Here is a 26,047-nt window from a genome sequence, read left to right as displayed (position 1 = left end):
TAAAATCTCATGTTATTCATTTAATGATTTGTTTTTGGATTTCAAAATTCATATTATGTTTTAGGGAGAGAAACTAGATTGACCCAAATTAGGAGGTTAATTACTAAAGTAACTCATAAAATGTAAGGGTTAGATAAGTTTATTTTTTTGCCTAAAATACCCTTTTTACTTTGTTAGGAAAAAAACAAAGTCAAATTTACCCTCCCAGAATTTTTTTTAAAAATCAAAATATTTTCAAAAGTCTGCCGGACTAGTTGTGACAGATTAATTTGTGTATGACAGATTTGTTTTTGCACAACCGGTTTATTTTTGTATGACAAATTTTGTATCAAACTATTTTCAAAAGTCTGTCGGACTAGTTGTGACATATTAAATTGTGTATGACAGATTTGTTTTTGCACAACCGGTTTATTTTAGTATGACAGATTTTTTTTGACAGATTTATTTTGGACGACAGATTTTTTAACTACAGTTATGACAGATTTATAATTGATGACATATTTATTTTTTACGACAGACTTATTTATAAAGACACCACAAACTTTCACAATATATGACAGATTTGATATAATGTCTGGCAGATTTATTTTCCACAGTTATTTCAAATTTATTTTCTTGATTTAAAATCCGTCGTAACATGACAGATTTTTTCACAGAGAAATAATTACTAGGTTGACCTCTAGTGATAACAGATTTGTTTTAAGTTACGACAGATTTTTAAATTTAAACAAAAATTTGTCATTTGATAACAGATTATAACATTTTTAAAAAATTGCTAAAATGACCTATGTGAATACCATATGTTATGGCAGATTTGTTTAAGTTATGACAGTTTTTTTGTTTGCTTCCAAAAATCTGGTGTTTGATAACAGATTTATTAGATGTAAAATATAAATATAGTGACAACAGATTTGTTTTAAGTTATATTTTTTTCAGTCATATTTTTATTTATTATATTGTTTATAAATCATATTGTGAATGATATTTTTTAACTCATATATTTAAAGCATATTTTATAAATTTTTATTTTCCTAAATCATAATAAAAAAATTAACATCAAATTTTAAAATCCTATTTTTCTATATTTTATATTATATTTTTATAATATTATTTTAATATTATACATTATTTTTAGTTATAATTTCATACATTATATTTTTTATAAAACTTATTTAAACTATTTCATCTTAAACTTCATATTTTCAAATCATATCTTTATACATAATATTTTTATAAACAAAATTTTGAATATTATTTTATAAATTATATTTTAAATCATATTTTATTTTCATAAATTATATTAAAAATATCAATATCATATTTTTAAACATTTTTTATTTTTCATTAATCATATTTTTAAATCAAAATATCAAATACTATTCATTTTTTTTTGTTTTTTTGTTTTTTCGAAAAAAAAATTATGGGTTTTTAGTCTTTCTACCTAAAATTTGTGTCATTCTAGTTATTGGATAAGATGGAGTGTTAATTTAGCAATTAACTGCCAAATTTGTGTCAAACTGGTATATTTTCACTATGTTTTAAATGGATTTGAATGGATTTGAAAGTGTAAAATAGAAGGATTCAAATCCAAGGATAAAACATATTATTTCAAAATTTATGTGTTTTGATTTTTAGAATTTACAATTTCATACGGTAAATATAGAAAAAATAACAAGTTTAACATACACTATCTTTTGACTAATGAATTTAGGTTGAACTTCATAAGAAAACTAGAAAAGTTTCTAAAATGCTCAGTTTTGGAGCAAATTAAATGCCGCCAGCCATTCGTCATAATCAGATACCACTTTGGTCATATATCCATCGAATATATCACCAAATACAGTAAGTAACTAATCATCGCCCATATCAAACTATGAAGTTCAAGATAAAGAGGAAATACTTCAATGACTTTGTTGTAATTAAAGCCAATAAAATTCGTCATCCCATTTCGTAGTAGCTGTAGAACGTCCCACACCGACGCCACTAGTTTGGTCCGTCTTCCACGGGATATCGACATAGGCCATAGCAAGAGAAGATAGAGCTACTTTAAGTTAAGAGAACGTGTATGTGCTCGGTTTGCTTGAAACCATGCGCCGTCATGTGGCACATTCTTTGTTGGCTAGATATAGAATTTCAATAAGTAAATTCTCAAGACCTATAAACAACTTATCTTTTTTAATTTGTTGTCTTTTTGTTTGACAAAAAAACAAATGTTGTTATCATTTATTCCATGGCATACTATTAATTAAGAGAAATATCCTAAAATGACATATATTTGGATTTTTATTCCAAAGCTAACACACACGCTGGAATGTTCCAAAACTAGCATTTTTTAATATTGAATAATTAATAGAGAGAAATATTATTATTTAAAAAACTCAAAAAACTCAAAATCCGATATTTTCGCCGGATGAATTTTCCGAAACAATCTTGTATGAAGCTTTTAATCTCATATCTTCTTCTTCTTCTCCGGTGAAGCTTGTGGTGAAGCTTCCGATCTCAGATTCCGATCAGATTTCAAAAATAGTTGAAGAAGAAAATAGATGGAAGAGGAAATCAGAGTAACGAACAGAAGAACGAGACCTCAGAGGAATCCATGGTTGTGTATCTCCTTGTGCTCTGCTCATACTTACCAGCCTCGATTCTCATGGTAATTTTCTTTTCCCCCTCTCTCTAAACTAGATTTGATGAGTGAAATAGGGAAAGATTTTGTATCTAAGTTTGGGTTGAGCTCCAGTTTGAATGTAAAATGTTTGTATTGTGTTTAACCTTACTGTAATTATCAATCATCTTCGATACCTTCAGAAAATAAAATCTCAGGAATCAATTTGATTTCTATGAGAATGTGTTATATCGATTATGTGTGTGATTGTGTTGTTGATTTCTCAGGGATTTTAGTTTTTTTTTTCAATTGATTGACGTGTTGATGAAGACGTTACTAGAGAGCTGTATTAGGATGGAATTACCATTTAATCGTTTAAGGTTCTAGGTGAATAGAGTTGGGGATGGTTTCATTTCACCTTTGCTTTAAGAACATGGTGAGAGTTTTAAATTTGTGTAAGGCTTATATGTACTATTGAGATTAAGCTTAAACATTATTTCTCTCCAATGACTACACTACATGTAGGAAAATTGGTAGGTATCTAGCTTGCTATGAGTTTTTGAATTGTTTTGCTAATGGTACAGATCAACTTGGTAGTGTTTCTTGGGGTTTTAAAGTTAATCAATCTGGTAGTGTTGCAGAACTAGATTAAATGTGGGGTGATATATAAGATATCTCTTGAAGTAATATGTAAAAACGAAAAATTGAATTCATGGACTGATCATGTTGTTGAATAAGGTTTTGAGCTCCAAATTCAAGTGATTGATGATATAAATGATGACAAATATTTCAAGAACAAAGCAGAGAGTTGATGATGAAGATGGGAAAATGGGCACTTGAGTGGAAGTTGAGTTCGTCATTATGGAAGGTCTTCCTAAATTTCAAGAACACCTTCCTAAAAGCTATGAAATCCTTCCTAAATTTTTCAAAAATGTGTTTCTAAATCTCTTTATATGTGTTTTGTTTTATTGTATCACATATTACTTCATTAAGGATGTATAATGATTTGATTATGTGCACATATTGGTGTTTTACAATAAATGTAGCAAATAGAAATATCCAACATGATGTTTTAGGAAGATCTTCCTAAACATCAATGACTTCTTCCTAAATTTCAAAAAGTTCTTCCTAAACGTCAATGGCTCCTTCCTAATGCTCTTTTTTTCTTATCATGACGGTCTTCCTGAAATTCAAGAAATCATTCATAAATATATGAGAATCCTTCTTGAATGTTACATTCAAATCCTTCTTATATGTTTACTGGTGAAAACATAGCTATCTACCAAAATATCGAGACAATTAATACAAAACCTTCCTGAATATATTTTAAAACAAGTCTTGTGGCGAAAACCATCCAAACTATCTTTCATAACCAAAATCATAATGCTAAAACAAAGACCATGTGAATACAAAGAATCAAACTGTAAATACTTCGATCTCATATGGGGCAACTGAAGCCTTCAATCTTGTATGAGCACCGTTCGTCTTTGATTTTGAGTGTTATTGCAGCTCCAATTCTTCCTAAACTTTTTATGAAGGTCATCTTGAAGTTTAAGGAAACTTTCTTGAATTTCGTTCAATCCTTCCTGAATTTTCATAAGATGGAAGTAAGAACCTATGTATCTTAGAGCATACGTGAAAACTAAAAAAGAGCAGAACATATTAACAAACAACAGTATGTGCAAGACCATCCCAGAAAAAAAGCATAAGATAATAACAAAGAGATCAAGAATCTAAGAAAACATAAGATTAGGGTAAAACATGTGAGAATGTTATACATTAGACAAGTACCAAAAAAACTAAAAAAATTTCTCAAGCATCATATATGTCTAAACAACAAATAGAGTAAAATTAGATAAAGGAACATATCCAAAGCATACTTGCATCTTGTGTCATCTGCAGATACATCACGTAGCTTAGAGAAACTTTCAACCCAATGTCATGCGATAAAAATTGAAATCAGGTAATAATTTCAGGAAAGTCTTCATGAATTCTCAACAATGCTTCCTAAATCTTCAAATGTGACAAAGAAACACATCAATACACGAACAATAAATAACACTCTGTGCTACACGAATCATTTGTACCAGCCAACCTGAAAGTTAGACTAACTAATCAAACTCTAATGCAAAAAATCACACAACCATCAACAATCAATTTGCTACATGAATCATTTGTACCAATCACATCTTAACCTTCACCAACAAGCTCAAATTACAACAAAAAAAAACACTTTCACTCCATTAAACTTCATCAAACTAGAAAACAAATTAAACACCTAAAACCCCCAACTGAATCAAAAACGCCCAATTTTACAAGCTAGGTTTTAGAATAAGAAGAAGGATTCAAACACAAAGCGCTTCAGTTAACCAGATGGTGATGGAGGGGAGAGAGAGAAAGAGGTGAAAGCGGTGGCAATTTTTGGTGAGGAGCGAACCTTGTTGTTGGGGGCCAAGTCTCTAAGACGGAGCCCCTCCCCCCTACATTCGGAGTTAGAAGCGTTGTACTGGGCCATGGAGCGGAGATGTGCTGCAGGGATCGCTTGTCAACATTTCGAGACTGATTGTGCTGAGTTACTTACTATGGTCCAGTCCCCTAAATATTGGCCGTCCTTCTCCAACGTGCTTGATGAGTTCAACTCGCTGGAGTCCTTCCAACTATTCTCCATCTCTTGGATCCCGCGTGCGTCAAATAAGAAGGTGAATTGTCTTGTCCGTGCTTCGCGTTCTCTTATCTCTGAAGTTTATTTTGTAAACCCCTTCCCTCCGGCTTGGACAACTAACCAAATAATTTTCTTTTAATTTCTTGTTTGCATGAAAAAAAAAGAAGTAAACAGATACACTTTTAGTTAAGAAAATAGTTGTAGATGAGTTCAAATCTATTAAAATTAAATTAAATTTAACAAAGAATATATTTATTTAATTCTTTTTGTAAGTAAAAACAATGTATAAAAGTAAAGAGATAAACTTTTATTTACAGAAAATAGTTGTGTTTTTTGCTATAATACACTAATGTATATCCACTTGAAGTGTATTTGTACACACAAATATATTTTACTATTAAAATATACTCATTATTCTTTACTACTTCCAACAAATTGTCTTTATGAACATATTAAATAACCTATTATATGTCTCTTCACATTAACATTTTATAGTTACAAAAACGCATACGTTAATCTTACATACTCCTATCTTATATGTTACAATAGCACTCATTTTAAATAAATTATTTGATTGGTGAAAAAAATATGAAACGATCTATTTTTATTTTGAATTTTTTACTTCAACAATCTCTTTCTTTATGTAAAGGTGAGTATTTATATTTTTTAAGAAACTGTAGTTAGTTGTATAATTTTCACAATCATATTTTTTTTTATCTTATATAAAAAGTAATCATTTTTCTTGTAAAATTAGCAACTTAAAATTAAAATAAGTAAAAAATATTACAATTTCGATTTTTTTTTTATATATTCCTTATAATTATCTTTTCTTTTTATGGTAGTTTTTGAATTTTTACATTTTTATTTTCTAAAAATTTAATAATTTTAGAATTGACATGTGTCAACATCTGAATGATATAATTGATACGTGTCAAGATCTTGTTAATGAGTAATTTTGACATCAATCTTTATATAATAAGATTTTATATTCCTCAACCGGAAAAAATACCATAACTTCGAATTTAGACAAAATCCGGTTTGAATCTCCCGGTCCTGAAATTGATAATTGTTAATCCAGAATTCTCATATGATTAAAAAAGTGTTGTTATATATATATATAGCTTTGGTCAGAACATAGCCTACTCGTATTAATACTACAAAATGTGACACTCCAAGAATGAAAACCAAAACTATATGTAGCAGGCCTTCAGAATATACTAGTATATTTTAGTCAAAGTTGGATGTACTATATATCATTCATTGGGTTAAGCTGTCAGACGATGTAGGCAAAATTCGAATGGTCCTTTTACTTAAGCAGCAATATCATACTCGTTAGCGAGATCGATCATAACGCAATTGATGGTTTTTTATATATATATAAAAAAAAAGTCAATAGCCGCATAAAGATGGAAGTTAAAGACATCTTCCATGATATATAGCCCGCCACTTTACTACTAGTTATTCAGTAAATATGAGACACCATGCATGCGAGTCGCGACGAAACACACAAGTGAGAGATTTGCATAAAAAGCCACGAAGCTCAAAAATCAATGACTGAAACTCGAGAGAACACACACACATACACACACAGGAACAAGAAGAGATAAGAGGCCGATCGAGGAGAGGAATAAGAAGACAAGTGTATGTACACGCGATGTTTACGAGTTTAATTAGATCAAATCATTTGATTTATCAAACGTCTCTTCCATTAATCATCGAGATGATGAGTTCCACAAATCTCACTCAACCACAGCCTGAAGACGGCTTTTATGGCAACAGCTGTTAACAAACTAAACCTAAACCAACTCCTTCCTGTTCATCGATCGATCGGTTTAATGCCTTTGATCAGTGCTTCAACGGGTAATTCGAATTCACAATTCTCTTTGTTAAAAATAATAATAATATTCACAATCTCCTTTAGTACAAGTAGGTTGGAAAAGCAGATAAAGTTGGAAGTAAATTGTTGGTAGGGAGATCAAATTACTAAAGCTTTCAGAGAAGAGTGTCCATGTTCTTGTTTTACTTTGTTTATCTTTACATAACGATACAATAATGATAGCCCTTTACGTTCTCTTTTCTAGCTTGACCGATTTTCATATCTAGCGCCACTCAGATTCTTTTTCTTTTGACAAATTTCTAGAAAAAGAATTGCTTTGATCTGTTTCTGACTCATTAATCTTCACTAGTTAAGGCACTAAGTGAAAGTTTCTTTAAAATTTTTCCTCCAAGTGTCCAAAGATTGTAGACGTTTCAGGCAAATCACACACAAAAAAAAACATATTGTAAATTTGGAAACATGACACATCCAAAACTAAAATTCCAATTATGTGGTAGAAACCAAATCTATCTATACATGTTCTCTTCAGTCGGTCTTTTTCCATTGCATGCAACACTTGCTCTCGCTTGTTCAGGAGTCTCAGAATGTCGGCTGTACTCTCAATGTCTCTCCGACCCTCCACTTGCTCTCGCTTGTTCAGGAGTCTCAGAATGTCAGCTTGTTAAGGAACAGATCAGCTGTTGCAAACACACACACACGGACACGATTTATACGCTGTTTCGTCTTTAACAAAGATAAGATTGCGTTGGAACCTTTTTATTTTTTTCCTTCTCAGTTACGTCATCTAAACGTGGGTGGCTACAACGTAAGGGACAAGTGTCAATGCATTATACAAGGAGTGGACGAGCACTGACGATGCTAAGTTCCCTGACCAGCTGTAACAGGTCTGAGGATGAAGAACCTGCTGATGGAGTATGTTGGCAACAATGGATAAACCCCCAAAACTGAGAGGAATATGAAGAGAGAAGATGTAAAGAGCAAACGTGCTCCATATGCTGCTATGCTCCCATGGAATCTCTGATGCCAAAACCGAGAACCCACCTTGTTCATTCCCCAACTGTTCAATCTAAAAAAAAAAAAGCACCTTTTGACTTGGGAATTAGAATTGCCACCAAAAACGACAGTCGTAAACAAAAAAAAAAAAAAAAAACGGGAAACTTTATCCTAATCTGATGAAACGCACCTGAGTAGCTTCTTTGCTTTCGAGACAAGAGCATCTGAGAGAAGGGCGACAAGTGGTAGTAGAGGAGAGACCACGAAACTCCGAATGTCTTCGGTCGGAAACATTAGCCACGGGCGTGGTTCCGCAACTGAAGGAAACCCATCGGCCTAGAATCATATTCATAGCCAAGCCGCTTTCAAGTTACCATGGAGACCAATTCTACTCTGTGTCTCTCTATCAGGTGTGGTTTTTTTTTTTTTTTTTTTTTTTTTCTATTTTTTCTTTTCTTTATCTCAAAAAATAAAAACGATTTAAATATCATATTTTTCATAAAAAAATCTATCTTTTTCATAAAAATCTAAACTTTACGATTTTTGGTGTTTATTTAGAAAGGAGAAAGAGAGAACATCTGGAGCAAGAGAGGGATTCACAAATTTCTCTTTCTTTTTTCGATTTCTCTTCGAATTTGTTGTTGGGTTGTCGGTCTCTTCTTCGGTCTAAGGTTTTTGGGTGATTTATTAACAAAAAAAAAAAAAAAAAAAAAAAGAGGATGGTGAGAATCGTGAGAAGTTGTTTACAGTCCATGTTGAAGCTCGTGAATTCCCTAATTGGGATGGTTGGGATCGCCATGATTCTCTACGCTGTTTGGCTTATTAGACAATGGCAAGAACAAATGGGAGACCTTCCCTTTGCTGATGCCTGATTCTGATCACCCTGTTCCTTGGTCTGTTTTTTTAATCTTTATGTATCTGAGCAGTTTCTGGCTATTCGAGGGTGGGTTCTTGTTTTGCTTAGCTTCTGAGTGGTACTGAACTATATATATAATAAGCATGGACTAGTTCGTAGGGAAGAGATCACTTAGTTAGGACTCTTGTAAGATTTGCCTATCCATATTCCTGTGTTTCTCTTTTTTATGTGTATCTGTTTGTTGGCACATCGACTGGCTTCAGTATATGGGATTCATTGTCTTGCTAGTTATGGTTGAGGGCGGTGTGGTTGCCGATATCTTTCTAAACCGTGACTGGAAAGAGGTATTTTTCTTTTCTTGTGAGGCTCTCTATTGTCACGCCCATGGTTCTAATCTGTTGGAAGCTTTCACCAGGACTTTCCTGACGATCCAAGTGGTGCTTTCCACCGTTTCTCTAAATTCATTGAGTCGAACTTCAAGATCTGCAAGTGGATAGGTCTCGCTATCCTCTGTGTCCAGGTATCTTAACTGTTTTTAGCAACAAGATTGAACTTTACGTTAGCTTCTAAAATTGGCTCCGTTTCCACATCCTTTTCCTTGCTTTATCTGCAGGGTCTATCAGTTTTCTTGGCAATGTTGCTCAAAGCTCTTGGACCTCACCCTCACCTTCATTATGACAGTGACGACGAGTACAATGTAAGCACAGTTGCACTCCTGCAGGACGCTCGACAGCCGCCTCCATACGTTGTTGGAGAACCCATGTATGTACCCAAACCGGGAGCTTGGACCGTTAGGAGTAATGAAAGGGCAAACCGGTGAGAAAAACGAGTCTTCCCTTTCCATGTGTGCAACTACTTTGGCTTCTTGTTTCTTTCACTTTCTCTTTCACTATTATCTCTTGTAAATCCTGAATTCACATATACATATTGGAGATATTGTTCCTACAATTATAAAAATTATGTGATCAATGTGAATCTCTCTCCACTCTTTTAGGTTTAAGCATCATTTCAAATGTTGAATCTTCATTATGCAAAATATAAGAAACAAAAGAAACAATAATACATACATGTTCTCTGGGTTGTTAAGTGACAACAAAAGAAGTCTCTTTCGTTTGTTAAACCCCTTTTAAATATTTGGGTTATTATATGGCCATAATCACCTTTGATCACCCACATGCACAAAGAAGTCTCTTACCTAACGCAAGATTATAAAGTAAAACCAATACACTTGAGTTTCACTTTGAACAGGGATCAAAATCCAAAGACGAGATTCAACTTAGTAAAGACAAGCCAATAACCTCAACCCAGAGCAGAGTCATAACATAAACCGGAAAAACAAAATCCAAAGTTGCGAACAAAAAAAAAAGAGACATTTTGCATCTAATGGCTACATTCCTTCAGCGATCAGAACAATTCTTTGAGCAAAGCATATCTAACTAGAGGCTTCATCCATCCTTCTTAAGAGTTGATGAAAAAACTTGGCCTTCTTCAAGTGAAACTTTAATTCTCTAGACTGCAAAGTCTTCAACTGCTCCTCAAATCTCTTCTTATCCTCTGAAGAAAGCTTACTTAGACCTTCTTCAGCCCCAAGTTCATTCATACCAAAACCCACTAAAGCTCCAACAAGAGAAGAAGAAGACTCAACATTCTTTCCAACAATGTTCTTTGACTTCTTTCCAAAAACAGACTTAGACAAGTGAAAGACCTTGTGATCATGGGCTTTCAAAAATGTTGGATCATTACCATTCTTGACTTTAGCAACATTTTTTAGATACTTCTGCTTAAGGTGCCTAATCTTTTCCATAAATTGAACCCTAGTACATTCAAAGCTAAACTTCTCCTTTAGATTATCATAAACCCTAACAGTATCATTGTTGTGATCAACCATACCTTGCAAAAGGGCAATCTCATCATCTTCAGTCCAAACTTTATGGAAATAAGGTTTCCTTTCCTTGATCCTCTTCGCTCCTTTGTCTTCATCTGAAGATGACTCACGCGAGCGCTTGGTTGTCACAACCTCCATGGCTTCACGTTCTTGGGATCCAGATTGAGCGGCGGGAGTAGGCTTGGCGACTGATGGTGCATCCTCACCTTCTTCGGATCCAGATTGAGCGGCGAAAGCAGGCTTGGCGGCTGATGGTGCATCTTCTTCATCCGAAGAAGATTCCTCACCTTCTTCGGATCCAGATTGAGCGGCGGGAGCAGGCTTGGCGGCTGATGGTGCATCTTCTTCCGACGATGCAGATTCCTCACCTTCTTCGGATCCAGATTGAGCGGCGGGAGCAGGCTTGGCGGCTGATGGTGCATGTTCTTCCGACGAAGAAGATTCCTCACCTTCTTCGGATCCAGATTGAGCGGCGGGAGCAGGCTTGGCGGCTGATGGTGCATCTTCTTCCGACGACGAAGATTCCTCCGACGACATCGTTTGATTTTGCTTTGAGGGTTGCGGCTTTACAAGTAAAACCCGACTCAACAAACAATTAACCCTTTATGAAAGCCGGATATATCTCGACAAATTGTGGGGTTTCTAACGGGTTTTTAATGGGTTTCTAACGGGTTTTCAATGGGTTCCATTATGTTTAATGGGCTACAACCATCTAAAAATAACATTGGTTCCATTATGTTTAATCTCATCAATATACTAAAAAATACTAATTTACCTCCCTATCACGAAAACTAAGCCAATAATTACGATAATCAATCTCATCAATATACTAAAAAGATAGCAATCTTTGTAGCAAATTTGGAAAACAACCAAAATCGCTTTCTTAGATTCTCTAATTCGAATTATACTGAAATCGACCATTAAGTATATCTATAAACAATATCAATATCTATACTATTAATTGGGGAGTACACTTAGGGATAAAAAAAAAAAAACATAACATAACATATATTCATGTTGCCAAACAGACCCATTTTCCTATATAATTAAAAAAAAAAATTAAACTTCCTCAAAACAATGGTAACAACTATTAAAGAAATAAATAATTAACTTTTTTATAATTGGTTACAGATTTTGTATCTATTTTTCTATATGGGTATAAAGCATAAATAATTATTTTCGAATATATTAAGTTTCCAAATATTTTTCTAAATTAAATATTAAACATGTATATTTTTCTAAATGAAATTAAAGCCAACAAGATTACAAAATGAAATTTAAAATATTATAATAAAAACGAAATTATTTCTATCAATAATTCTTGAATTTATATAGTTATTAAAATTTTATAAAATAATAAGAGTTTTTCGCAATTAATAACATACCAAAAATGTAACTTATTATTTAACAAGATTTCCATAACAAATGAATCTAATTAATTCGAATAGTATTTATGAAAATAACTTAGCTTAAATTTAAATAGATGATTTATTTTAAGAAATCTTGAAATAAAATCAGTAATTATTTACCAAATTCCTAAAATTTAGGGATTATTTCTAAAACTAACCTTATATATTTACTCTCATTGGTATAATAGGAAAATCTAGACAATTAATTCAAAATCCAAATCTAATCATATATATAGATTCAAACATATTGTATATGCATTAACTGAAAACTAAATAAGTTTTTAAAAGATTTTATATAGTTTTTTTAGTTTTAAACGTAAAAGTAAAAATGTTTACTCTTTCCAGCTTATAGATAGAGAAATTGATTAGTGTTTGTTTTCTTCAGTTTTTATATAGATTTATTTAAGAAACCTCTGTAGAAAATTCTTATTAGAGTATGTAGTTGAGCTTTGCATTAACATTAATTAACTTTTGAAACCAGCAAATATATCAATGGGTATGTATACATAATCTATATAAGTACAATTAATCTTCCATGACTATATTATAATCAGCTGTATGTATTAAATTATATTATTTTCTTATTTTTCCAAATATATGATGTTAACAGTCTTTATTAAAATATCACTATAGTTTGGGATGTATTTGGAAAAAAAAAAAAAACACACATGGCGGTAAAATTTTATAACATGAGCACCTTGAAATTTGTTTTTAAATCATGTTATCTTTAAAAATTCTATTAAAAATTTCCTTGAAATTTGAGTGTTTGAGTGTTAATCTCAATACTTTTAAAATTTTTATAGATTTTTAAGTCATGGTTACCTTGAATCTCTAATGAAATATTCAAGGTAACGATGACTCATAGTATAGTTCATAGTATAAAAATTTATAAGCCAAATCTTAAAATACTGATTAACACTCAAACACCCAAATATTCATAAACCAAAATGACAAAATTTTGAGTTAATTACGTTATACTATATAAATATGTTTACACATACTAAATAAATAATTTTAACTATTGACGTGTTCTATTAAATATTAAAATACATTTAATTTTTTCAAATAAATCTTACTATTTTCAGTTGAACTAGCATAAGTTCAAAATAAAATAAAAATAAAAAATACATAAAATATGTTCTATAACAGTTAAAAGTATTTAAAAAAACATAATCTAATATTGGTGAAACATATATAAAATAGTAAGAATAAAGAAGTCAATTAATTTCGTAATATTTTTATTAAAACATATGATATATAGATATACTATGAATTATATTTATGTTTATTTCATACGGGAGTTCAAGAATTTATGTTTTCATCCGGTCCCCTCCCGTTTTCAATCGGAAAATACAATTTTTTCTTATATCCGGAATGTCCCATATTGGGAATGCTTTCTGTTATGCAACGAAAATTTGAGAACGGATGTAAGTCATAATGGAACTTGACAAAATGAAAAGAGAGTTACGGTCATCCTAAATATTTGTATATGTTTCAAACGGGTTTTCATCACTGTTAGCGGTTATATATCCAATTTGATAGTTCACAAATTTAATAGAATCTAACCAATCATTTATTGGATTTAGTTTATTACCAGTCCAACCGTCATGTTGTTCTAAATTTTAAGATACTGGTGAAATCATTATTATTTTAAATTTTCAAACATTAATAAATCAAACCAAATATCAAACTAAAATCTCAATTAGTATAAGTTTGATTATATATACAAAATTAATTTTGTTTATAAACATAACCCCGCACGTACGTGCGGGTCCGAACCTAGTTGTCATTAATTGGATATCTAAAGAATATACCCTAAAATATACAACTAATATTTTACCTAATTATTGAAACGCTAACGCAAACGCAAACGCAAACGCAAACGCAAAAAAAAATATATTTAAAACTAAGACCAAAATATAAAATTAAACTAAACAAAATTTTTAATTTTATCTTTTTTTTTCTTTTTTTCTAACTCTTTTCAGTTTCTTCGTGACGGTGATAAACAATGACGGCGAGGAAGAGCGATCTCTGGAACCAACCCAGAAAGAAAAAACGACGACAACTCCATTCTTTCTCTTTCAAAACTAGATCCAATCCCTAAAATCAGAGAAATTTTTGAAATTAAAACTACAACCTTAAAATCGATTTTGTGAAACTTGAAAAATTATGTATTATGTTATGGTGTTCAATTGATAAGGAAAATGGGTCTAAAATACAAGCTTTGGAGTTATAATTTGTGAATTCTGGGTTCATGTTCGTATTTGAATTTTTGGGTAAAACTAGTATAACTAAGTAAAACTAGTATAACTAAGTATAACTAAGTAAAACTAGTGTGATGAAATAGTTTCAGCAGCATTCACAGAGAATGAAATAGTAAAACTAGATAAAACTAGTAAGATGAAATAGTTTCAGCAGCATTCACAGAGAATGACTCAACGACGATGAGCGAACATTGTGATTTATGGGTTTATGTTTATATTTGAATTTATCGATATAACTAGATAAAACTAGTGTAATTTTGAAATATTAGTAGAATTAGATAAACTAGTAAGATTTATATGTAATACTAGTATGTAAAACTATTCGGTAAATTAGAGAATTTGGATCATTCAGTAGTGTAGAGATGAAATAGTTTCAGCAGTATTCACAATGAACAACTCAACAATGATATGTAGAAACAACGGCGGCGATGAACGACTCAACGACGATGAACAACTCAACAACGAGCGATCTCTGTAACCAATTTGGGAAGAAGAAACGACGGTGATGAATGACTCAATGACGATGAACAAATCAACAGCGAGCGATCTCTGTAACCAATTCGGGAAGAAGAAACGGCGGAATGACGACGATAATGAACCAACTCGGGAAGAAGTACAAGCCAACCGTGAGCGAAGATATTCATGATTTGTTTGTTCTGCATCTTATTCATAATTGAATTTATGGGTTTTAAGTAATACTAGTACATATAGGTATAACTAGTATGTTTTTGTAATGCTGATAAAACTAGATAAAACCAGTTATATTTTATTTTTAATTAACTGTGTGTTGCAGAGACAAAAAATAAAATCACACGTGCAGCCGACAAAAAAAAATTAAAAAAAAATCTGAATTGTATTGCCAAGTTTTTTATGTTGTGATTTATAACCTTTCTGAACTCTTCCTTTTTAATATAATCCATTCAGTGAGAAAAAAAAATGTGCCAAATGTCCATGAATTTCATAATCAATGTTGAAGTATGTTTTAACTTTAAGAGTTTTTTCGCAATATTCTGAAAGATTTCCATAATATGCCATTAACTAGGAGGGCATCTATATATACATTTTTTGAGACATTTATGAAATAAATCCTTAACTTCAAACCTATTTACAATCATGCTATTAGCATTAAATATTTTTAATTTTAATTTTATAAATATGATTTGATTATATTTCTCTCTCTTATAAAGGCCCAAGTCCATGTCTCAAACTAATACTTTTAAGAATAACAAAAGATTTATATATACTTTTAGTTAACAAAACTCACTTAGAGTAAACTCTGTAAAGTAAGACTATGTAAAGTAATGTACGCCAACGTAAAGACATTTAGATAGTTCATTTGATCTACCAGTCTTATAGTGTATATAATTTCATGTTTTAAATGCGTTTACTAAATTAAAAATAAAAATGTAACATGTAAATGTAAAAATTATCTTGTGCGGTTACTAAAGTAATTTAATTTCTTGGGCCTTTAGTTTTTGTGGCCCAACTTAATATAATTTATAAACGTAAAAAGTAAAATCTATTAACCTAATAAATAAACAAAGGTAATTTAAAATCTGTTTTGTACTTGTTTTTCTGTGTTTTCAAAGTGTTGTTTGTATTGTTAGAAATTAGAATGATAGTTTTTCTAATCGTGCTTTGGTTTTTTTTTTCACTTTTCAGTATTTTTGATTAATAAAAATATGAACTCACTGTTAGTTTAATATTTAGAAGCTAATAAAACTTGTTTTTCAAAAATATAACAACATCAAGTATGTCTCAATATTTGATTAATATGATGTTTTGTTTAGAACTTTGTAAATATATATAAATATATAAACATATATATGTATATAAATATACATACATAGTAGACTTTAACCCGTGGTAAACCACGGGTATATAATTTTTTATTATTATCTATAACTTATATTGTATTTGCTTGTTAAATTGTGGTTGTTTTGTAAATAAAGGAATAATTAAAATTTTCAGCCGTTCAAACGGCTAAAATGTTAATATTTATTTTTAACGTGCGGTATACTGTGTAACTATTTTTTGTTAAATTTAGTTTGTTTTATTTAGTGTTGAGATTCTATTTGGTTTTTTTAGTTATTAGAAAAAAATAAGGGATTTAAATACATAATAAGTAATTTATAAGCTGTGATTAAATCATATTTTCATAATGATTTACTTATTTTACACAATCTTAGTTAAAGTAAGTTGATTTGATATGTCAAATATGCTAATATTAGTAGTGTTGACAAATAATAAAATAAGGATTTAACCCGTGTTTATGCATAAATTTAATTATATTTTATTAATTCCAACATATCTTCTTTATAACCCATCCTACTATATAACCACACTGTATAGTATTTTAAACTTTTTATAAGCTTTTATTTATAATATTTTAAAGTTTTTATTAAGTTTATATATATATCAAAATATGATTTTAAAAAATGAGAATCAAAGTTTTTATCTATATTAACATTTTATCTACATTAAGAATTGAAACTAACATGTTTTGAAAAACAAAATATGAATTAAATTGTTGTTTTCTTTGTTTGCAAAGAATTTAGAGATAGAATATTTTCAAAAAATAATAGAAACTGTCATTAATATAGTATAGCTTCTGTTTCCATAAAATATTGATTGCAGTTTGTTACATTTCTTGTAGGAATGGAATGTTAAATATTTAGAAAACAAAATCCGATGTAATTGTTATTTTAAGAAATTTTCTAGGGGTTAAGATTGTAAATAATTTTTTAAATAACTACAACTAAAAGGGCATAACACAAAATGTACTTCAAAAATGTTAATATAGATACGCTTTTAACACGTACCCGCTTCCTATATTTTTAAAAATTTTTGCTTCTCCGCTTCCGATCGTTTCCGCTTCCACGTACCCGCTCCCGATTCCATGCAGCTTAGGGCAAAACTTACGAAGTATCTAAGGGCTCTAAGGTTGATCGATTCGAATATGGAGATGAATCAATAGATGTTTTCTTGGGTAGAAGAAATGAGAAAAAGAACGATTCATTTTTCAGAATCAATACAGAGTTAAAAAAAAAAAAAAATCTTACAATAAAGGCCAACAAAGCCCAAAATCAAATCGAAATTCTCCAAAAAGTTAAACTGAGACCCAATTGCTTTAAGTGTAGCAATTAAAAATATAGCCCAATTTCTGTTACTAAAAAGTTATAACACATTTTGCAAAACCACAATTAAAAGTCATAAACTACAAATTAATTATATACTATGATCAGCACATTGGGGGAATACATTCCCCATGTATATGATGAATAGAAAAACAAATACATATTATTATTGAGTATGTTCGTTTTGTCGCCGCAAGTATCTACGACTGCGTCAGTCGCATCTATCGTTGTTCGTTTGGTTGCTGCAAGTACCTGTGGCATGACGCTGCGGCTAACACGGCTAACACAGCTTCTGATTTGTGGCGATTAAAAAAATTGTGTTTGCCGCTGCCGCTGCCGCCAGCATCAACGAAACAAACAGGCCCATTATGTACATATTAGTATTAATAAACACAAACTTTAAAATAACATTCGACTACTCATGTTTTGACAACCCTATCTTAAGTAAATTATTATTTCATTCTAATTATATCCTGTCTGATTATATAGTTCCCTCACCTTTGTTCATTTTAATAAAATCAAATATTTTGCAAAAAAATAGTGTACAAAATCTCAAATATTGACAAAGAAAAAATTGTTCTATTTTAATCGATTTTTAACAACAGTAGCAAATAGGACGAACAGAAACAGTATAATACAAAAATAATATAACATCTTATTTATTTTTATCCGCTTTAACAACACATATATATTCCCCGTGCTGTAGCGCGGGTCCGATCCTAGTTTTTATTTAATTGACCTAGTGACATTTATATATATATATATATATATATATTTAACTTCTCTTTAGTTTCAGCAAATATATATATTTTTCAATTGCATTTCCAAAATTTGCAAAAGTAACCCACTAACCGAGTTTAGAATAGATTATCGGTCAAAATTTACAATTACATTGGATCAACATATACTAGAGCATTAGCATTATGCAGCATAAGCATTAAAGTGCATAAGTTGTATGCTCTGAATAACATAACACATTTAGTTGATTAGTATAATAGTGGAGTATTAGATATTATATCTATATTTAATATATGATATTAATTAAAAAATATAATTTAAATGTGTTTCATTAAAAAAATTAATTATCACTCATTGCTATATAATTTTTACAAAAATATCTTTCATTTAATAAATTTTATATATTTATATATGTATATATATATAAATGTGTAATTTAATAGTTTTAATTATATATATTTATAGTATAACACATTAATTACAAATAATTAATATATATTATAATTTTTTATAAAAGTTTATATCTATAACTACATTTTTAATTTCAATAACTTTTTAAAATATATATAATATAAAACATTAAACTAAAAAAATATATATATATCTTATTATATAAAGTTTGGTTCTCAGAGTTAGTTACTCACCAGATTGTGACACGTGTTAGTTTTAACGATCAGAAATCAAAGTTGAAAATTCACTATATCATGACACGTGTCAGTTTTAACTATTAAATATCCAAGTTAGTAGCTCATCAGATCGTGACACATCAATTTTAACGATCGGAAATCACATATCAAAGTTGGTAATTCATCAGATCGTGACAAGTGTCAATTTTAACAATAAAGAATCACAGTTTTCAAGCTTTGTAAAATGATGCATAAGATAACTATAATTTTATTATATTAAAAAAACTTTGTTAATCCTAAAAGGAAAAAGATTGTAAATATACCCCTCTATATAAGCAAATAGATGATGACATATTTTTCACCAAACAAAATAATTTCGACTATCTTTGTTTTTCTTGGTAAAATTTTCTTCTTTGTTTTTTTATTAACCTTTGTTTGACACATCATTGTTCTTGAACAAGTCTCGAAGGCAATTTCTTTGTTGTCTAATCGAACAACTATATAAAAAGATTCCTAGATATAACCATGTGTTTTTGTCGTCGTTTCTGTGAATTTTGTTTCGTTTCTTAATTTCATTATGCATACTACGCAATTTTTAACTTTGAAGTGTCAACAAAGTTTCTTATGCATAATAACTAAGGTTTTTGGAATTAACAAATTTCTCAGAATGTTATTATGATTTCTATTAATACACAAATGCAAGATAACAACAGAGATTATATAACACTAGATCAACTAAATAGAAAGTGTTCTTATCGTCTAACGATAGTACTTCTTACAAAAAAGTGGGAAGCAAAATTTTTTTTAAAAAACAATGAGCACATTGGAATAAATTTTCCCATAAAACAGGAAAAGGATTAAGGAAAATATACATAAAATTATTAATTCTAAAAAATGTAAATACTCACTTATATAATAACATAGATCGTCTCATATTATTCATCTAACAAAATAATTTAGTCAAAAATATTGCTTCAACTTTGTTCTATTGGTCAACTTTTTTAATGGGAAGACAAATTTTCCTTATTTTTAAAAATCAAAAATAAGATTAATATGTTGACCCAAAAAAAAAATGAAAGATTAATATATTCATTTTTTTTTTCTAATAATGTATTTTAAATTTTATTGTAGTAGTTTTAGATTGTTTTATTTAATTTACATTTTTATCTTTGAATTATTTGAGATTCATATATTACCGTGCTTATAATTTTCTATTATTTCATTAATTATGTCAAATTAATTTTCTTCTAATTTTTCAACCTTGATTGGTTGGTCATAGAACTTTTTTTTCGGGGCAAACATAATTGTTACCATTCAATCAATCTCAAAAGGAGATAAAGAGGAGAAGGTAATCAACCTAATGGTTAGATAAAATATGCTAATCAAACACAAGCCTACAACAAACATAGATAGATTGGAAAAACATAAATCGTTGTTGATAGATCCATAGGAGCTTAAAGACAGAGGCTACAACATGGTGTGTCAAAGAAACTTCCATGAATACATTGAGAAATTTAATATTAGTTACTATCAAAAGATTATGTGACGTTGAAAAAAGGTCTTTAGTTTCATTGGTTACTGGAGCAAGCCACTTTGAGATAGCTAAATGACGTAAACATGTTCTCTCAACATAGGAGGAGGACAGAGCCAAGGTTCTCTCTATGGTTGAGGAGGTTGGACGCAAGGTTATCTCCTTAAAGGGAGGAAGGTGGGGGAGGTTGAATGCAAGGTTATCTCCCTAAGAGAGGAAGTCGGAGCGATGGTTCACTCCATGGTGGAGGATATTGGACACAAGGTTCTCTTCATAAGAAAAGAGGGAAGAATCGAGGTTCACTCTATGGTTAGTCATACACTATTGTGATGTAATTTATTGTTTATTCAAAATATTTTTTGAGCCAACAATTTTAATGATTACAGAAACTATGCAAAAGTGAAAGTAAAGAGACATATAATAGTTGGCTTAATTTGTTCATATAAAATTTTTTAGGTGGTGGTAAATAATAGATTTGTAACATACAGTACACCTAAGTATAAAAAATACACTTTTAATGGTAACATACATAAAAGATTTGTATATGGATATAAATCAGTGCATTATAGCAAAAATGTTTTTTATAAATAATGTACAATAATTTTTATTAAGTTTTTATTTTATTTACAAAACTTTAAACCCGCACACCGTGCGGCTCCTTATCTAGTATATTATAAACGTTATATCCACATTAGTATTTTAATGTATTAAATAAATTATTATATTATTTTAAATAATAACATTAAGTAGTTTCTCAAATATATTATCTTATAAAAAATAAACTTATCATTTAGAAAATCATAATTTTCTAGTTTTACAAAATAAATAAATTATTTAAAATTATTTTAATATTTATTAGTATTTTAGAGTTAAATGCTTGGAAAATGCTTCGAATGAAGCACACAGGAAGAGAGCATATGAGAGTATCTGCAACTTCTAAATGCTCATTTATATGCTCTCCTAATAAATATTGATTGGAAAATTAAAAAAGCTTCTTCATATGCTCTTCCAATGAAGGCCTAAGTATAGTTTCCTCTGTGTTTTGTTTGTTTGTTTTCTGTATTGTGAAAAACATCAAACAATTTATTTATGTATACAATAATTTATAATCATATTTTTTATATATTTTAAGATCTATTTTGATATTTTTAAAGAGTAACATAAGAAAACAATAAAAAAAAAAATTAGTGATACCAATAAATCCTAAAATTAGTTTAATTTGGTAAAGTAAATGAGTTGTGAACTTTTGTCTCAAACATTAATTTTGTAGATAGAGAGAAATGAAGAAAGGTTAAGATATCATAAAAGAGTGGATAAATGGCCAAAATGTCAAAAAAATCACGAACTTTCAAATTGTGGCCAAAAAAATCATGAACTTCAAAAATGTCAATTAAATCACCGAGTTTTTGTTGACTTTTTTTAAAAATAGGTAACTTTTGTTGACTAAGCCATTTGAGGCACGACGTTAAATTTTCAGTTAAACAGCGATGATGGAGTTAACTTCTGTCAGAATCTCTGTTATGTCAAAACAACCTCGTTTTAATTAGAAGATTAAAACAAAAAAATCTTTGGGTCGAGTGGGAATCGAACACCCTACCTTTGAAGGCTCATTACCCACACTCTACCACTGAGCCATAATAATATTTCGGTAATAACAAACAAAGATCTATATATATATATATGTAAACAATCGATTAAAAATAACAAAACTAAAAAACTGTTATATGTGTTGGAAAACTATTATTATAACAATACTAAAGAGAGGAGACGAGAGACCAAAGTAACTTTGTTGCTTTTTGTTGTTGTTATTATATTACAATGATCCGAACTAACATATATATAGGGGGTAACTACTTGGGGAGGAAGCAAATGATTAAGTGATAACAATCACTAATGGATATATATAATAATTGGATAAGTGTAAATGGATAATCATTATCCAGTTTTTAACACTCCCCCTTGATTATCCATGATTACATACTGCCTCGTTAAAAACCTTATCATAGAAAAACCCATTGGGATAAAAACCATGATAAGGGAAAAAGAGTACAGTAATGTAATCTCCCCCTGGAAAAGATTATGTCAATCTTTTCTTTATAAATCTCGTAGATGACGCATTCCAATATTATGAATATGCTTTCTGAATGTTGAAGTAGGAAGTGCCTTTGTAAATAAGTCTGCTGCATTTTCGCTTGAGCATATATGTTGGACATCAACTTCCTTCTTTTTCTCGAGCTCCTGAGTGTAGGAGAAAAATCTTGGAGGTATATGCTTAGTTCTGTCGCTCTTGATATAACCTTCTTTGATTTGGGCGATGCATGCAGCATTATCTTCGAATAACGTTGTTGGCTCTTTACTGATGACTATTCCACTCGATTTTTGTATGTGACTAGTCATTGATCTGAGCCATACACATTCTCTGGATGCTTCATGAAGCGCAATTATTTCTACATAATTTGAGGAAGTGGCGACCAATGTCTGTTTTTGTGAACGCCACGAGATTGCAGTTCCTCCAATTGTGAAAACGTATCCAGTTTGAGAACGAGATTTATGCGGATCCGATAAATATCCTGCATCTGCAAAACCAACTAGACCAAATGCAAAGTTTCTATGATACAGTAATCCCATGTCAATTGTACCTTCAAGATAACGAAATATATGTTTTATCCCATTCCAATGCCTACGGGTAGGGGATGAGTTGTATCTTGCAAGTAGATTAGTAGCGAATGCAATATCCGGTCTTGTGCAATTTGCAAGATACATGAGTCCACCGATAGCACTCATATAAGGTACTTCGGGACCAAGTATTTCTTCGTTATCTTCACAAGGTCTGAATGGATCACTATCAACATTCAGAGATCTATTGACCATTGGAGTACTCAAAGGATTCACTTTATCCATATAAAAGCGCTTGAGGATTCTTTTCGTATAATTTGATTGATGCACAAATATTCCATCTTGGAGATGCTCTATTTGGAGCCCAAGACAAAATTTTGTTTTTCCAAGATCTTTCATTTCGAACTCTTCTTTCATATGAGTTCTTGCATCATCAATCTCCTTTCGAGTTCCAATTATATTTAGATCATCAACGTATACAGCAATGATCACAAATCCCGATGGAGATTTTTTTATAAAAATGCAAGGGCATATTTCATTATTAACATACCCTTTCTTCAATAGGTATTCGCTTAAGCGATTATACCACATGCGCCCGGATTGTTTTAATCCGTAAAGTGATCGTTGTAATTTGATCGCACAAATTTTATTAGACTTTGAGCCTAATGCCTCAGGAATCTTAAATCCTTCTGGGATTTTCATATATATATATATATATATATATCATTATCCAATGATCCATATAAATATGCAGTCACAACATCCATAAGGTACATTTCTAAATTATGAGAAGCCGTTAGGCTCATTGAATGTAATTGCATCCATGACCGGAGAGTATGTTTCCTCATAATCAACTCCAGGTCTTTGAGAAAAACCTTGTGCAACAAGTCGGGCTTTATATCGTGTGATTTCATCTTTCTCATTTCTTTTTCGCACGAAAACCCACTTGCATCCAACAGGCTTTACTTCTTTAGATGTAGTGACAAGAGGTCCAAAGACATTTCTTTTATTGAGGGAGAGCAACTCAATTTGCATAGCATTTTTCCATTTTTCCCAATCAGGCCTATGTTGACATTCTGATACTAACCTTGGATCTGGATCATCTTTTTCATGATCAAACTCTTTAGATACAGAAAAAGAGAATATTCCATTATCATCATTGATTTCATCTCTATCCCATAAAATTCTATCTTGGGTATAGTTTATAGAAATCTCATATTTTTCTGTATCGTCCCGAGGACTTTTCTCTTTATTTGGTTCTTCTTGAACCTTTTCATTTTCATCTCCCATTTTCTTTTTCTTTCGGGGATTTTTATTTTTAGAGCCGATTGGCCTCCCCCGTTTTAGTTGAACCTTAGGTTCATTGGCTTTGCTTCCATCAAATTCCTCTCTAGGAATTTCAACTCTTGATGGTGCATTTGCAGCGGGGATATATGATTTTGTCACCCTTTTTGTATCTATGAACGCATCAGGTAATTGATTTGCCAAATTTTGTAAATGTACAATTTTCTGAACTTCCAGCTCACGTTGATATGTAGGGGGTCAAGATATATCAAAGATGGTGTAGACCATGTAATATCTTTTGGAACTTGTTTAATTCCTCCCCCTAACGATGGAAATTCATCTTCATTAAAATGGCAATCAGCAAAACGTGATGTAAACATATCACCAGTTTACGGTTCAAGATATCGAATTATACTCGGTGATGCATAACCGATGTATATACCCAATCTCCGTTGAGGCCCCATTTTTGTTCTTTGCGGTGGGGCAATAGGAACATAAACCGCACAACCAAAAATACGGAGATGAGATACATTTGGCTCTTGACCAGATGTTAATTGTAAAGGGGAATGTTTATTATATGCACTTGGCCGTATTTGGACCAATGCTGCAGCATGCAATATAGCATGATCCCATACAGAAATTGGGAGCTTTGTTCTCAATATTAACGGTCTAGCAATGAGTTGCAGCCGTTTAATCAAAGATTCAGCCATGTCATTTTGTGTATGAGCATGAGGAACTGGATGCTCAACATCGATTCCTATTGACATACAATAGTCATTAAAAGATTGTGAAGTGAATTCACCATCGTTATCAAGTCTGACTTTCTTTATGGCATTATCAGAGAATTGAGCTTTCAATCTGATTATTTGGGTAATGAATTTTGCGAATGCCGTATTTCGTGTTGTCAATAGACACACATGTGACCATCTACTAGATGCGTCAATCATTACCATGAAGTAACGAAATGGCCCACATGAAGGATGGATAGGTCCACATATATCACCATGTATTCTCTCTAAGAACATTGGTGATTCATTCCCAACTTTGGTTGGCGATGGCCGAATTATGAGTTTTCCTTGAGAACATGCTTTACATGAAAACTCACCAGATTGAAAAATCTTTTGGTTTTTCAATGGATGACCATTTGAATTTTGCACAATTTTCCGCATCATGACTGAACCAGGATGTCCAAGTCTTTCATGCCAAATCTTAAATGTACTAGTAAGCTTAGAGTTTACTGTAACATAAGATGCAATCATATTTATTTTTGTGCAATATAATCCAGAGGATAACATTGGCAATTCTTCCAATATATATTTCCTCTCAGATGTGATGCAAAGATATTCAATGCCATTTTTAGTTAGAGTCTCTATATGATATCCATTTCTTCGGATATCTCTGAAACTTATCAAGTTTCTATGAGACTTAGGGGAATATAATGCATCGATTTCAAATTTCGTTCCCCTTGGCATTGAGAAATTGGCTTTCCCAAAGCCCACAATGATCTTTGCATTGCCACATATAGTGCTCACGCTTCCAGCGGAGTCTTTTATTTTGAGAGAGGAGAAATATTTTTTATCTTTAAGTATTGAGTGGGTTTTAGCACT

The 26,047-nt window shown here is 30.9% G+C and overlaps 1 protein-coding gene, 2 long non-coding RNA genes and 1 pseudogene across 5 annotated transcripts; 2 read left to right on the top strand and 2 right to left on the bottom strand.

The window, feature by feature from the left end:
• The first annotated feature begins 2,425 nt into the window (after positions 1-2,425).
• LOC147927422 (uncharacterized) lies at positions 2,426-3,623 on the top strand. The gene is made up of 2 exons (XR_015581913.1): positions 2,426-2,650; positions 3,341-3,623. It is a non-coding gene; the product is annotated as an uncharacterized LOC147927422 (long non-coding RNA).
• A 3,906-nt stretch (positions 3,624-7,529) lies between these two features.
• On the bottom strand, positions 7,530-8,425 carry LOC147927421 (uncharacterized). Its single transcript, XR_015582615.1, has 2 exons — positions 8,285-8,425; positions 7,530-8,167 (listed from the first exon to the last, which is right to left on the bottom strand). It is a non-coding gene; the product is annotated as an uncharacterized LOC147927421 (long non-coding RNA).
• LOC104747833 (tetraspanin-19-like) lies at positions 8,378-9,925 on the top strand (annotated as a pseudogene). Its single transcript, XR_015582614.1, has 5 exons — positions 8,378-8,504; positions 8,653-8,991; positions 9,130-9,294; positions 9,366-9,470; positions 9,564-9,925. The product of XR_015582614.1 is annotated as a tetraspanin-19-like (transcript).
• A 212-nt stretch (positions 9,926-10,137) lies between these two features.
• Positions 10,138-11,458, bottom strand: LOC104747834 (putative transcription factor At1g11510). 2 transcript variants are annotated; one of them, XM_010469539.3, is made up of 2 exons: positions 10,841-11,455; positions 10,138-10,561 (listed from the first exon to the last, which is right to left on the bottom strand). In XM_010469539.3, exons 1-2 carry the CDS (start codon positions 11,370-11,372, stop codon positions 10,383-10,385), a joined length of 711 nt encoding a protein of 236 aa, XP_010467841.1. In that variant the 5' UTR covers positions 11,373-11,455; the 3' UTR covers positions 10,138-10,382. The 2 variants fall into 2 exon arrangements, with proteins under 2 accessions (XP_010467841.1, XP_087345317.1); XM_087489191.1 differs by having other exon boundaries at positions 10,138-11,458.
• Positions 11,459-26,047: the final 14,589 nt, after the last annotated feature.

This window comes from Camelina sativa, chromosome 15 (assembly GCF_030686135.1).
Source record: "Camelina sativa cultivar CO46 ecotype springtype chromosome 15, ASM3068613v1".
NCBI lineage: Eukaryota > Viridiplantae > Streptophyta > Magnoliopsida > Brassicales > Brassicaceae > Camelina > Camelina sativa.
This window is presented reverse-complemented; position numbering and strand designations above follow the sequence as displayed.